Genomic DNA, 16,276 nt, shown 5'->3' with positions numbered 1-16,276 from the left:
GCGGGTGAAACAATCCTCGCATCATTTCCATGGCTCTTAAATAAGTCTGCTGTATCAGTTCCAGGTTGCATGATAGCTTAAAGGTCTTGACTATCATTATATGCAATCACCGTAATTGCCTTATATTAGATGTGTAACACATGGCAGTTAATTCCTGCCTTTATTACATCTGAGGACTTCTGCTAGTTCTAATATTGGAAGTTGACTCTCACCACACTGCTGCCCACTTTTGTGTTGCTGATCACCACACATGAAATCAGGTCCTGGTAATACTTTTGTTATTATGGGTCCCACAATGTAGAGTCATCTTCCTCTCCCTTAAGATCTGTCTCTTTCAGCCTTTTTCATCTTGGGACTCATCTGTGTTTGTATATTGTGAATTACATTTTACTGTTTTTTTTAATAAAGTAAATGTCATTCTACTCTACAATATAGTACTTGACAGGTATGAGTGACTGACATTGCAAATATCTATTTGTACTGTTATTAGTACATTAGCATCTTAGCTAATTAGCGACTACAAAGCACTTCAAGATACAAGACTGCAGAAGAACAGAGTGCTGCTAGCATTATTTTTCAACTGCTGTGATTATTTTTTCTAGAAAAAAAACAACTTTTAAAAGTTTTGCCAGTGGTTATTTCACACTGTATACTTTCTGTCGGCCAACTTAAGCTGTACTTAATATCCAGATCAGCAGTAAGCCTATTGCACTAAACACTTTTTATGCTACTTCATAAGAAAGGGGAGTGTAATAACATTCATTAAACTGTGATCCCACACTTGAGTATTAGGGCGTGTGTAGGAAACTGAAGCTTAGTTACTGAGTTAATCTCTGAAACTCTTTATGTGTGAATGAAGGTAATCTTAAAGTATATTAGAAGGAAGTCCAATTTCTGAATAAAGTGTTGCATTCTCATCAAGGGCCTGATCCTGTAAATTCTCCACACAGAGGGTTTTTTTGCTGAAGAACAAGAACATCTAATTTCAAACTTTTTTTCAGCTTTGATCACTTGTTTAAGGATGAAGTGAAGGCACCTGTAGCCCAGTATCACCACTGTCAGGAAGTGGAATTTCAAATAAGGGATATGGAGTAACCTCATCTAGCCATCCGTTAGTTAGGCCATGTCTCAATTTAGCAACTAGGCTACTTCCTTTATTAACTCAAAAGAGCAAAGGTGATATTATTAAAGTTACTGTAAGACACTGCAACCTCGTGTGTAACCCAGGGGTTTGCTAAAAAATTTCTATGATGCAGCCATTGCGGTATGCTTATTAGATCTCTTGCATCTATGTCAATGATTTGGCTTTAGTTTCAGTCTGTTTAACGTACAATGTGGATCCACAATCTGGGGGAAAGGGCGATGTTGCAGATGCTACATCCTGTCTTTTACATTCCCTTTCCAGCAGAGGGCTTCAATGATTAACAGTGATAAATACCTACATACCTATATACCTATATATTTATATATATGCACACCTACATATATTCATATATATAGGTATATATGTGTGTTCATGTATAAATGTGTATGTATGTATGTACCCTGAGCACTGCAGTCCCACATCATCTCCAGGTCAGGTCAGGCACACAGTGTGCCACGTGTGTACCACACCACCTGTAACATCTCCTTTGTCCCTTTTCCTTCCCTGCAGGTTGGTTGAAATAGGAATGCTGGCTACACACTGGTAATATGTAAGATAAACTGTAATCCCTTTGTTCAGTTGACTTTAGAAGGAAAGGGTTCATTTTTGTGGGTTTTGTAATTGAAGGATATGTACCAGCATGCCTTAGAGGTGTTCCCTGTTCCATAATGCTGCTTTGCTGCCACTGCATACTTTCAAGTCCTTTTTGTAACTGTATCCATCCATAACATGCACAGAAAATGAATTAAGAACATTCATTTTCATATCTTTATTGTCCAAATATAGAGGCAGCAGCATGTACCACATGCCATAAATGTAGGTCAAATATGAGTGAAGCTACAGAGATCCTAAGTTGTACACATATGGCTGAAGTACAGCATTACACTAGCAGTGGATGTTAAGGATTTACATGCTGTCCCTGGGGAAACCCAACACTGGAAAGGGCATTTACACAGACCTTGTCTAAATGAACAGGGGGAAAAACAGAGGGGCAGACAACAATCTAAAATGAATCTTCATGTTATTGAAAGGATCAGGGGAGGAGTAGACTCCTTTACACTTTAAGCATTTAATTGCATTGAGAAAGAACCAGGGACTAAAATAAGATACTAGTTATTTTTTACCGATGATCATTTCTCCAAATCTCAAAATGCTACCAAGTAGAATTTTTTCTTCCCTTCCTGCTGCAAAAAGCAGAAAACTCAGAGAGTGATACTTAAAGTTCTGTAAAACCATTAAAACAGACTAAAAGCCTGTGAAACTGTTAATTGGACCTTTCAAATTCCTTCAACTCAGAAAAACCAAAAAAGCCAGCAAAATGGGTTTTATCCCAAAGTGAATTAAAAATTTTCCTAAATATCTATGACTGTACATACACATGACTAGGCAAGGAGAATTCACACTCCATTCTATCAGGTGACACTGGTTTGAAACTCTGGGTTGCTGGTGTCCCAGCCTTCAGCAGAGTCATGTTAGCACACCTGAACTTCCAGCATGCAAATGGTAGCTTGAGTTGAGACAGTGCATGCCACAGTAGGACTGGCTTCGTCCAGACAAAATACCTTTCTACTCTCTGAACAAAATGGATTGAGATGATGAATGCAATACAAATCCATGATGGGTGTGCACTCTTCTCAACTGCTTTCAAGTTTCAAGGAATGCAAATGCATGCGTGTAAATAATGAAACAGGTGGAAGGAGAGGCCACTTCACCTGATGCACAAAACTCTCCCTTTCATCTGCCTTGTGGGCTTCTCCTTCCTTTTTGTCTTCACCAAAGCATCTTCACTGTTTTCAAGAAATACATTTCACTTTATTCCATCTACAGGCCTTAAGATCACTATGATTTTTTTTCCAAAGACTGAATCTTCAGAAACATTTCATTATCTTGCTGTTCTCGACAACTACATGCAATGTTAAAAGCAGCAGATTAAAGTCAACAATCTCTGCTGCTGAAAACCCTGAATTTCTGACATTTTCTGAGAGTTATGTTTTCTCTATTTGCATACTCTATTATCTGTTTTGTTTGACACTCAGCTATGATGCTGTTTATGCATTAATCACTCCTGTGAGTATTTCACATGCGAGGTGGTGTATAATCTACCACCCACAACTGAAAGCTTTCTCTCTGCACCACATTCATCATGCCTTAGCCTGAGCCTATCTGGTTAAAGTCTAAGAAACAATAATTAATACCACTACACATATTTTCTTTCTCACTTTTTTATGTAGCAAATAAATTCCTATCAGATGATAGTTAACTGCTGTGAAAGAAGTTCAGCAAAGCATTTTCTACAGAAGGCTGTTTTCAAAACTAAAATATGCTACCTTGTTATTTCCTCTTGAAATTATACTGAAGTTGTTTTCCTACTGAATTTGTGAAATACATGAGACACATGGAGTATCAACAACCACACTCAAATAAGCAGAATGCTGTATTTCCCAACTGACAGTAAATCAACAGCTGAATTGGCAATCTAAAAAATGAGACCTGGAATTATTCTAAAAAAGGGTTCTGGTCATTTGTGTACAAATATTTTCCTACAGTAATAAGCAAATATTTACTCGCTCTATCTAAGTTCATGAAAAACACTACCCACAAATACTTTCACAGTGATTCTAATACTAGCTGACGTCAAGAAGGTGGGTTCATTGATAGCCTGCCCCACAGGGTGCTTTCTTCCACTCTGCTGATTTTGTCTTGGGAGGGAAAAACTCTAGAGGTGTTACCAGCTAAGGTGCTACCAGTGATATTCCCCCTACATGTATGCATGGACTAATGTTTACTGCCAAGAAGCTCCAAGGGACAATGAGAGCCACGGGAAGGTTCTGATCCACCTGCTGTAGTGGGAAGGTCATTAGACCAGTCCCAGACAGTGCACATCTTTTTGAGAGATACCTCATCTTGATTTCAATCCTCAGGTACAGAGAACTAAGCACCTCCCATAGTACATAATGTAAATGCTAAATCTCTATCCCTGTTAAAAATGCATGCTTTGTTTCAAATCTAACTTTATAGAGGTGTAATTTCTAGACATCAGATATTTTAATGCTTTTTTGTAACATGGTGAAGAGCCTTCTGCTAGCAGATATGCAATTTGCAGGTTTTTAAAAATCCTTGATCAAGTTCCACCTTAATCAGCTCTTCTACCTATGCTTTCTGTTGTCTTTCTGACAAAAGAGTGGAGCAGACATTGGAAATAAGGAAAGATAAACATGATGTCCCAGAGTCCTTGATGGAATAAATCATGTTAGTTCTACTGAAGACAATAAAGTTATGCCAACTGACATGAGCTGAAGATTTGGCTGTGTATCCCCATGGTTAGACTGTTTGACAAAACATACATTAACTATTGTAACCTTTTGCCACACAAAGCTTATTTCAGAGAAAATCCAGCTTGTAATATATGTGGGTTTAAAAAAAAATAAAAAAGGGGGGGAAAAAAGATATCCTGTAAGAATACAAAGTTGCTTAATAGGATAAAAAAAATAAATACTTTAACACAAGATGTTCCATGACCTTAGCTTTATTATTTGGTGGTTCTGATGGCAATAACTCACTGCAATAAAATTTGGGGTAGCAGCAGGTCTGTGTAGCATAACAGTAAATTTTGATGTAAACTGAAGACCAGAGCCTGGTAATGAGGCACAAATGTGAAGTATTCACCAGAGACTAAAAGTGTCTTCTAACACTGGCATGCAATACAAGCTAGAAAAAAGTACCCAAGTATGATTCAAATCTCAACATTTAAGTTAGAAGGGGAAAATCTTTTGTGTTGTTATGGAAGTTATTCATCTTGTTCATCAGAAATAAAAAATTTCTGTTTGACTCAGTAGTTTGAACTAACACCTAAAGGTGCCAAAAAAAATAAACCATATAGGTCAGCCTCAAGATGAGTCATGAATACTGAATTTAAACTAATATGTATGAAACTGGTAAAATAAAATCTCTTAAATACATCCCAGCTACAACAACAATAACAACAAGCTCTTGTACTGGATTTATTAGCAAATGTACTGCGAATAAGAAATACTAGCTTCATTCTACCTGAGATGAATAATGAAAAAAAAAAAGTAGCTGTCTGCTTTCTTCCCAGTTATACAGTGCCACATTTTGTTTAAGATATTACTCTCTCATGGGCTGCATAACTAAAAAATAAAATTCATGAAAAAGTGTAATGCAATTGTTTGGGTTTTGATGAATTGGGGCATAACGTTAAATAATTATTCATTGCTCTTCTTCTTCTGTCAAAGTGTGCAAAAAAACCCCCAACAACCCACCCAAAATTTTTATTGCTTTTTTTAATGTATATAAGGACATGGCCCATTGTGTGCATTTTATTTTAAACTAATGCTTCTATTATTCCATATCTGAATAATTATAGCTGACATCATCTACTCTTCCGTGTCCTAGAAGATCTTTAGCTCTAGTCCACTCTTACATATTTTATGCATTACATGAAATAGAATACCCCAAGATTTTGAAAATATTTATTTTAAAAACAGCAATGAAATTGTCTGTAATCACATTTTCTGCTCTGCTTTGAAAGCAGTATTATTCAATATGCCAGTGGTCTTTTCCATAAAAGCAACATATTAGAAATTCATGCTGCTCTAATACATCTGAATTCATTGATGTACTGCACTCCCTATAGACCTAAAGAAACATTTTTGCTTCAGTTTCATATGTCCTGCACATTACCTACTGATGTGGTGGTTGTCAAAACAGTTGTACAGTAGCCTTTGAATTCAAAGTGTGCCTTGACTGTATACTAAAAATGACAATAAGCTTAAGTATATACATTATGCTGTCTTTTGTTGCCAGCACAAGAGCATTTGGGAAATAAATCCCCTGATTTTATTGCCTTTTAACATCTTTTCCACTTTAAACTTCAAACCCAGAAATTTGAAGCATTTCAAGAAACTAAAAATCTTTTATTTCATTCTTGTAAATTTTCTATAGTGTACCATCATAAGCCACATTTTCAGAAAGGTCAGCACAAGATTATAAATGAAAGCATTCAAAAATAGGGTTTTTTTTCCCCTATGTAAAAACAGCACTGTGGTTTTTAACCCTGGTTTCTTGGAGAAAAAAGCAATCATCTATAGGATATACTAAAGAAGCTGAAATGTCTGTAATTTTGTTGATGCCATGAACACACAGTAAATCTCATTTTATAGAATACATCCAAAAACATTTTTACAGATAAACATATATTCTCATAGGGATGGTGTATACATGCATTTCTTTGCAAATGTTAGAAAGGTATTTCTTGCAGTCCTTGGAGTATTTCAGGAAAATTCATGCAAAGAGAAAAGTGCTGGCAGGTCAAGCCCCAGCTGGAACTGTACCAAACCTACACAGGGCTACCTTGAACTGTAGTAAATCAGGAAGTGATCCCTATTCCATTATATAGGAGCAAACATGCCTACAGGACCATGAGTACATTTTCATTAAACAGCTCTATCTATATCTAATTGGATCCACTGAAGTAGGAATAGAAGTCATGTTCATATTAAAGGAGGACTTTAGAGAGCTCCTACAACTGGTTGACCATGCTGGGCTGGACTGTGTGTTCACACCACCATGTGTCACATTCTGCACAAATTCTGTAGACTCCTGAACCCTCAATATCCAGATGTAATGAGCATCTAAAGAAATCTGTATGTGACAGCATGGTATAAAATAGTGTACGTGTGTATGTCTGTATATGCCTGTATGTCATCTAAGCAAATAAGAGAAACACACAAACATAGAAGTCAAAACATGAACTGACAGCAGAATAATAAGAAAGAGAAATTTTAGTGAAACTTTTTTTTAAGTAGTGGGGGTGCAATAGAAGTCCAATCAATTAAAAAAACTTCAAAGGCTAATTCCAAATTTAAGTACTAGACACAGTAAATGGCAACAGGAAATTTTCATCTCCCAGCACTGTAAAATTTTTCAGAAAGAATTCCCACAGTGTAAAAAATCTGTAAGAAGCTGATCCCTAATAAGAATTCACTGAGCTCGTAGCGGGCTCTTATTGTGTATGTTTAAGCACCTCCACAGAGGAGAATTCTTACAGAGCTCGGGGCAAATCCTGCAATCCTTACTCAAAGGGATTTCATCTGCAGCTTGGAGGGAGTGTTGCACAGTATGAAACCAGGACTTCTAATGGGGGGAGATTTGAAGGGGTTTTAGGAGGTCTACATCCTCAATTTTCAATCTGTCCAAAATCATATAAATCCTCATCTCAAAACACCTGGTAGGTGAGATGAAAGAAAAATGCTATACTCAGTGTACAAACTATTTTCTGACTTTGTTCCTGAGCTCACCGTGTTTTCTTTCTCTCATTTGGCTGGCATTAATTAATGCTTTTTCTATAAAACACCAACTGAAAACCAATCACTAGTTCTAACAGAGATAAAAAGAAAGGTATTATTGCTAAAATACCAACATGGGTTAAAAACTGGTTAGAAGGAAGTATCTTGAAAGTAAAAAAAAAAAAAGATCAAATTCAATCAGAGGCACATCTCATTGCAGCTGAATTTGTCCCAATATAAGTAAAATTTGCTGAAGATGTGAAATTAATTAGAGACAGAGAACAGCCAACAGATTCATTTCTAAGAATAATTTTTCTAAAAATACTCATTAATGCCCTGAAAAATGAGGCGAGATACGTGGTTTCCAAATACACTAAGCAGTAGCTGATACACCAGAAATTATATGGCACCAAGGGTTTAGACAGATTAGAGAAACTTATACATTATGTTCTATGTGAGGCAATATAAAAGTGATTTAGGCAAGTACTTGTTAAATGGATCAGTTTGATGAGATAGTAAAAAGGAAACTTAGAGATGAGTAATAACAAGAGAAAAGAGTCATACTGAAGAAAAAATGTAAAAGGTTCTGGATTATAAAGAAGACCTTCAAAGCCAAGTAAAGAGTGCTAACTCTACAAAATCCTCTGTCTCTTCATCAATGGAAAGCAAAAAGGACAATGGGGCCATTCTATTCACTGAAAAAGTTACTGAATTCACTGAAGAGTTAAATTATCTGCCTCAAGTTAATTTTTCTCAAGTTATCGAATTCAAATCAGTGGAACTATACTGCCAAACAGTGTTTGAACTGTACAAAATCATGGTGTTAACATCCTAACAGTTGTACTAACATGAGATGTAGCTTAATCCCCTTGACAGACAAGACAGCTTGAGTTAAAACTATTGCTAGTTAAGAGGCCCTCTTGTGTGCAAAGGGCATGCAAGTTAGGGATAACACTTGACTTAGCCCACGATGCTTCAAGGATCATGCTTTATTTATTGAAAAATTCTCAGAAATGACTGTTAAAATTTACTGCATATTTTCTTGATGTCTGATTTTCATTTTTTCTGATCATTAAGTCCCAATAGCAAAATTACCTAGTTATATCATTCAGCTTTTTTGTATTTGCCCTCGATACAATAATTCACTGTGATGCTCTACAAATTCTCAAGGCCCTTTGTTCAGAGCTTGTTGCAAGAGGTTAATGTGGAACATCAGAGCTTAAAAGAATGCATAGTTTTGAGCCATAGTCATGGCTCAAAAGAGGTCAATTCAATGAAATACTGCGTGTCTTGACTGGAGTGTCAAACATCTCTCTTACTTTTTCAAGTCCTACTTATAGCTCTGATTCTCAGAACCCCACACAAGATTTAGCTCGTGCTCTTTAATACATGCCATCAGCTTTGTAGAAATGCAAGCAAAATTAAAAACATTTCCATGATGTATATTTATATTTCTCTATGAAAATCTGCCTCTCCCCCTCTCCTCCCAATACTGAACATAACCCTGGGGTCAGATTCTGACCTCAAACACAAAGCGTGCAACATCCTAGTAAATCAATAACAACTAAGCAGCACATAAGAAGCCAAGAGTAGCCCCCCTGCAGTACAGCTCATTGGACATCCTCAGAGGGAATTCAGAGCTCCTCAATATCAACGCAGCTTTATTTTAATTAAATTGCAATGAAGCCCTGTGACAAGGCAGATTTTTGTTGTAAACTGTTTTCCAGACACCACAGCCCCTGTCTCTGAGGTTGTTAGTTTGAGTGGCTGATGGGGAGCTGAGCCTAGACCCCTCAGCCCCCAAACCTCCACATGCTACCTCAGCTCCCAGGCTCACCGCAACTGTATTATTATTATTATTTATTATTATTATTATTATTATTATTGGTAATGTGATGGGGAGCTAACAAGCTGGAAACCTAAACAGCCTTGGTCCCTAAGCACAGAGCTGGGACACAGGGCCTTAAGCCTCTGATCCTTTGGTGAGAAGCTCAGACCCTTGGATTGACAGATCCTTAACTTTGTCTGTCTGGATCTGCAGTTCCTGGGCAGCCCATCTAGCAGAGTGCCTGAAGTCCAGTGAGTGCCACACAATACTGGGTCCATCCTCTTCCACGGGTTTTTGAACTCTTTGTCTTAGAATTGTACATCTAGTGAAATAATCTTTTCTGGAGCTGCTGTGCAAGAAGTATACTAATTATCTGTAGAGCCCACTTGAAAATGTAACATGTAAAGTAGCTCTGCAGTTGTTGCGAGCAATTTAACATTCAAAGAAGTGATTTATAATATCAGGCTTCCCAAGATTACGACCATAATGACTATCTGACAGACTTTAGAAGCAAATCGTCCAGTCATTTCAATTAGATTCTGGCTGGCTAAGGACTGGGAACTGTAAAAAGGCTATAAGATTTGGCCTAGAATCAGAAATAACATTTGCTGTTTTCCAAACGTGCAGTAAACAAGGAAGGAGATATTAAATTTTTGTACATCTCTCAGCACATGCAAATGAGAATGGAAAGAGCCTCGTCAGACAAACACAGAACAACAGCCATCTGGACCCAAACCCTGCTCCAGCGGAAGTCAAAGCCTTGAGCCTCCTTTTGTCATGATCTACATCTGTGTAAAGTGGGAGTAATTCTACTCAGGGTGGTGGGTAACATTCTTGTTTTGAGGAACTCAGCTGTAGCCCCCCCACTGCCTCTGCTGGGGCAGGATATGACATGGGAGTGTGATGTAAAATTCAGAGTCAGGCCAGCTTGCTCCATGACTTGGGTGGTGCAAGTGCTGGTCCCTCAGAGGATTTCAAACAGGTCTGTATTTTCAAAATTTCACAACTTAAAGCAGAACAAAAGGGAAAGATTAAAAATGCTTACCACAGAGAGGGAGTTGGAAAGCAGTGTCCCATCTTGGCCAAGCATGTTGGAAACTGTAATTTCAGGTAGATCCATGTTTTGTGGGTGGAATGGAAGGAGGCCGTTGTGGTTCATGGGATGACACAGAGAGTGGTACCCAGACTCTAACTCGTTCAAGTGCACCAAGGAGTGGTCAGGCAATGATGGAGGAGTTATAGGAGGTATGTTAAAATCTTCACTTTCAAGACTTGGGCCAGGAAAAGACTGGAAAAAAAAACAAAACACAAGCAAGCAGAAAGTGCTATGAAAATCATATGAATACTGGTCAAGAATGATAATAAAACTCATAAAATAAACAAGAAGAGACCAACTCACATACTTCTAAGCAGGAGCTTCAATTTAACAAAGAGAATATTTTAAACACCTATGTATTATAACAGTGGATTTTCACCATTATGTATGGAAGAAAAATTGCCTCTAAGGCATAAGAATCTCTGATAGTTTCACAGCTTCCATTAGAATGATTTTTTTAAAGAAGCTGAATTCAAATAGATTTCAAGGGTTCTATTAAAATTTTCCAAGAGTGTTCATCTAGCTGAATACTTTTTTCATAGGAACTGTGGAAAAAGGAAGGCAATTTACAAAATTAACATTGGCTCAAAGTCATTCATAAGACTCCCTGCTACTCCTATCAAGAATTATATAGTGAAGAATAAAGATACTGCTTTTAGGCTTACAGGAGAACCATACATTTGTTCTGCTACAAAGAAAAACCAATAAATACAGAAACAGTACATACTTTGTGTTTATAAAAATACATTTATGGTGTCTCAACACCACTGATTTTTTCTTTCTTAATCTATAAACGCAATGATACATAGATTTTGTCAGTCATCTAAATGAGTTACTCCACAAAGCAACTGTTTAGTCTTTTGTTGTCCACTGCCATTAAACCATCCAACTCAATCTGATCCAAGGAAAAGCCACAGGCAAAGTCAGAGCAACACACCAAGGTGGATAATTGCTATTATTTGTCTACATTCCTTGTACAGCAAGTAGGCTCATTTGGAGGATAGAGGTGGGTATACTTATATTTCTTAAAGGAGAAAAGGTGAGCAGGATTAGAGACATGATCCAAATCAAGAGTTAAAGGGATCACTTGCAGTGGTTCAGCCTGAAAGCCTGCTCTGCTTTTCTGAGAACAGCCACAGTTCTCATCTCCTTTGCAAGTGATCAGTCTTTGCATATCCCACACCCGCAGTCACAAGGTTTATAGCACAGAGACTACTTCCACCCTTCCTGCCCTTCTGCAGCAACGCAGCCCTGCTCTGAGTGCTGCCTCTATTACTTCTGGAAAAGCAACGATTTAAATACATTCTGCTCCCACAAAGTATCTTCAGAAAAGATTAAAATGGATGCACAGTTTCAAAGAGCAGTTATTAGAAGAAAATGTTTTCCCCAATACGAGTTTGTAAATGGAGGACAGTATGGTATATGAATTCATGCAGAAGGACAAGAGAAGAATCAATGGCCAATTATAAACAAAGGGGTTCTTCATTAGTCATTATAGTAACAATGTCCTCCTGATGCCTGAGGTTACTCTCCTCTGTACGAGCGTGGATATAAAAACTTAAATGAGACCAACAACAAAGTGTTACATGTTTTCGATGAGCTGCTCAACACAGAAGAACCTACTGTAGTGCACATTGCCATAGTTTTGGTTGCTTTGTTTCCCAACAAGGTTTACACCTGTGTTGCCAGGTGTCTTGGTATGAAATAGAACAGGAAGGCTAGACTGCAAAGGCTAAAGTAAAATCCCAAAGAATGAAAACAGCAGAACAGGGAGAGGAAAAGGTCTGGCAGTGTCATCACCAGCCTTATGTGTGAGGACTTTTGATTCTTCCACTGTTTTCCAGCTGTGTTTCTCACCTCCAGCAGAGGAGTTTACTCTCCCCTGGCCCCTGCCCTCTCCTTCATGGGAACTTGGTGTGAGTGTGCTGCCATTCGTGAGTCGTATTTGCCCCTGCTTTTAGAAGCCATGACACAGCCACCAGTGGAGACATCTCCAAGGGAGGAAATACAGTAAAAAAAGACCCTCACTAAATGGTGAGGAGACTTACACATGACAAAGAGAAAACATGGTATTTATTCAACCACAAATGTATATACTGTGTAAAAACAAATAAAAGTATTATGGACACTGTATAGTGCCCTCAAACTACAGCCCGCGGGCCAGATATGGCCCCCCAGGGTCCTCAATCCGGCCCCCAGTATTTACAGACCCCCCGCTGGGGGTTGGGGGGGAAACCAAGCAGCCACAGATGACTGCCTGCCACTGCATCTGCGCGCCGGCCCCCTGGTTAAAACGTTTGAGGACCCCTGGTGTATACGCTATTTGCTAATTACTATTATATGAAACCAATCAACGATGAAAAGAAAGGTGTCTGTAGTGAACTTAAAGTCTAATACCACAATAACAAAGCAGCGAGGGACAGAAATGAAGGAAGGGCCAACACCCTTAATGCTCTTCTGGCCCAGTGCTATCCCACACAGGTGCAGTTGGATTTGGTTACCGTCATTGTGGTGAGCTTAGATCCAGGTAACCTACAGCTACCAGGAGGGCTTCATGAGCTGTGAAAAGAGGACACTTTGTGTGCAACACTATCTTTTCTACTGTCCCCAAAAGCTGATGGCCTCAAAAGAATTTTGTCTCCCATGATTTTGCAGGTACAAAGAAGTGTTAACATCTGGGTTTTTTCTCTCTCGCTGTCCTACACTGAAAATACCTTGTGCTGCATGTTTGCTCAACCAAGATGTCTCATCACCTTCTAGAGGAGGAAGAGAGATCTGCCCCGCTGTTTTTAAGCAAGACTAACACAAGAGTCTACAGCATTCTCTCACCACTTCTTTAACAAGAAGAAGCGACTTCAACTTACGTTTGCTACTAAAAGCAAATATTCCTAAACCAAATACTGACAGGCTGGGTGTGCCTGCACCGATAATATTGGAGGCATTCAGGAAATCTGCTTAATTGCACACACCCTTTTTGCATGCCATGTGTCAATAGTCCAGGTTTTACTTTAGTTAGGCTTTGATTTGCTGTGTTTCAAATGTGTCTTTAACTAGTAACACCTCAAAAAACGGTGGAAGCAACTGAACTGCCATTAGGACACTAACTGCTCTTATTAAAAAAGAAGTAAAACACTAGTAGCATAAAACTCCATAACCCCAGTTGCATCATGTGCAACTGTATAATAATATTATATGTATTATATGGGCTAAGAATTTTAAATAGACAGTTGCTTTCTGATTACTTTTAAAAAAAAATCACACCATGATTATTGCTTGCAAACCAGTTTGAGTGTACTTGATCCTACATCACCTACCACACCACTGTCCACTACACTTGCATAAGCTTCTTAAAGTTGTGGGAGTAGTGTAGCAAAGGTGATAACGCACCAAAACAACAAAACACTTGTTCTTCCTATAATGTTTTTTCTTTTTTTTTCTTTTTTCTTTTTTTTTTTTTTTTTTTTTTTTTTTTTGAGATGTAAACTGTTGTACTACAGAATCCAAGACATATGTTAACAGTATGGGCAGGTATTTGAAAGTATCTGAAGAGCACCTTATTCACCTAACATTTTCAGCTGGTTTGGTATTTCCATACTTAATATGTGTGTATTTAACACATACTTACATAACTTCCTTAGGGAAGTTACTTCAGCAGGAACATGACAGTACTGTGGTTTGTCTTGTCCGGCAACATGGTTCAGATGCTTGTAATGACTTGGCACACCGGCACGTCAGAAACCAAAAGTCCTATATACTTTTGGAGCAAACTCAACATACCCCAGAGACAAGGCTGTTGCAACTGCGTGTGGAGGGAAGGAGTAAGGAACAGGACGTATGCTTGTCCCACCAATAGCAGCTACAAGATTCAAACAACCGCTCCTACTCCTCTGCCACCTCTCCCCTTGCCATTGGGAAAGCCTTCTTATGGAACCATCTGGAGTCCCTCTGACGCAACTGAGTCAATGCTGGCCACAGGCTTTCCTGGAATGTCGTATTGTTACCCTCTTCCCCAAAAGGACATTTCAGGGAACTCCAGCACAAGGACAGGCTCAAGGCTTTCCCTTGCAGTGAGAAGTCCAACTCCCAAGACACTCATAATCCTGTCCCAACCCCTGGGCTTTCTTAGAGCATCTCTTCTTCCAGCCCAAGCCATTTTATCTGGAATTTTTAATGAAAGGAGTTATCTACCATCAAAAGCATTTGGGAAAGCTACATACCCTGTATCCAATTACAATTCATAAGTACAGATCATAATATTAATAATAAATGGTGGCCTGTAGCTTCAGTTTTGTTAGGTTTTTCTTTGGGGGTGGGGAGAAAGATTAGGGGTTTTGCACCTCCCATCCCCCCAAGGTTTTTTTCCTTCATAGTTGCCTTTATTATCAGAAGGACTTTCTCTATTCAGAAAGACACAGAATAGCTCCTTTTCATTCTACTGGTCACAGAAATACTAGCAAGCTCGCCTTTTCACTTTTGCATCAAAAAAGAGTAGCAGTAAATGCTTTATTTACTTTACTACAGAGCTACTAGGAACTTTGCCAGTGGTTTCGCTTTCATCTCATGACTGTGGGAGTGGATGAGGTGTTTATCAGCTCTTCAGTTTAGGGGAACTTGCTGGACCTTTATTACATTCCAGAGAGAAAGCCCTCTGCAAAGTAACACCATTAAACCCACTGCATAGCACTGAACAGACACAGACTTCAATTTTAATTTACTATTAAGAGGATTTTTATTACACCTGTATTTATTACAAACAGATTTCAGATTATTTTGGATGGGAGCTACACAGTGGGAACCTCAGAACGAAGCATCCTTAAACTTGTGCTCTTTACAGACAGGAAACTATGAAAAAGGTTTTTAAATCAAAGATGCCTTCCCAAATCTAAAGGACAATATTCTATGTTTCTGGTTATCTATTTGTGATATTTCTGCCTGAAATAATGGAAACTTCATAAAGCAGATGATTTTTGAGACGCCCACTCTGAGATCAAGAGACCTTATTATCTATGCCACCTTAGCCCATAATTTTACGAGAAAAGCTTGCCAGGATAAAATGATACAAACACTTAACTTTGATTCACTGTCAACCCAAGTCCAAGCTTTTGTTCCTGGACAATGACCTTGTTGGTCCCCTTCAATTTATCTTTTATGCCACTTAGCCTGGCCAAATCCAGCAATAAGCTATGAAGGGGGGCAAAATGGTGTATGTATGTGTGTATACATCAAAAGTCAGTTATTTACTTTATCAACATGTAACTCAAATTAGAGATAAGCATCCTGCTGCACCAATAACACACACACACACAAATATCTAGCATTTATTCTCCAGAAACTCAGATACTCGTTGCTACCAGAAAAATAAGGGAAATTCTTGCACAACCTGCTGCATAAGAATTGAGGAAAAAGGAGTAAGGAGAAAGAAGGAAATAAAAATAAAGCCCCTGTGCTTAAGTACTTTACAGTGATGACTGCATAGTGGCCAGAAAAACTTACTTATGTTTCAAAATAATTTTAATAGAACTTTAAAAAGTAATCGGAGCAGGGAAACCAAAGGAGATACCTCAAACAGACTGACCACAAGAGGCAGCAAGCTTTCAAATATCCAAGGTAAATCCCTCTGGAAAGAGCAGAACTGTTACTGTACGACAGTACAGAAGACAACATGCATTAAGTAAGTCTAATTTGTGTGCTCAGTGGTTATGTCAGTCACCATGCATATACCCAACAGACTCTGGTATTAGCAACAGTTCCTTAAAAATTGGGAATTTGCCTATAGATATTTAATTTAAATGAAATGAATGGCACTGTCAACTATGTAGAGCGTGTCTTAATTTTTCATTTGCACCAAGGCTCTGCATCTGAACTATGGAAAGATGCCAGTTTTTAAAAGATAGATGCTTCAG

At 38.3% G+C, this 16,276-nt stretch overlaps 1 protein-coding gene across 5 annotated transcripts in view; it reads right to left on the bottom strand.

Moving 5' to 3' along the window:
• The window catches only part of TOX (thymocyte selection associated high mobility group box), a 224,686-nt gene that overhangs the window by 82,688 nt on the left and 125,722 nt on the right, over window positions 1-16,276 (bottom strand). For all 5 annotated transcript variants that reach the window (XM_005238222.4, XM_055799777.1, XM_027787921.2 and 2 more), the window contains exon 3: window positions 10,323-10,565. In XM_005238222.4, the coding sequence (XP_005238279.1) occupies window positions 10,323-10,565 (243 nt within the window). The remainder of the gene's footprint in view (window positions 1-10,322; window positions 10,566-16,276) is intronic.

The sequence above is a fragment of the Falco peregrinus genome, chromosome 3, assembly GCF_023634155.1.
Source record: "Falco peregrinus isolate bFalPer1 chromosome 3, bFalPer1.pri, whole genome shotgun sequence".
NCBI lineage: Eukaryota > Metazoa > Chordata > Aves > Falconiformes > Falconidae > Falco > Falco peregrinus.
This window is presented reverse-complemented; position numbering and strand designations above follow the sequence as displayed.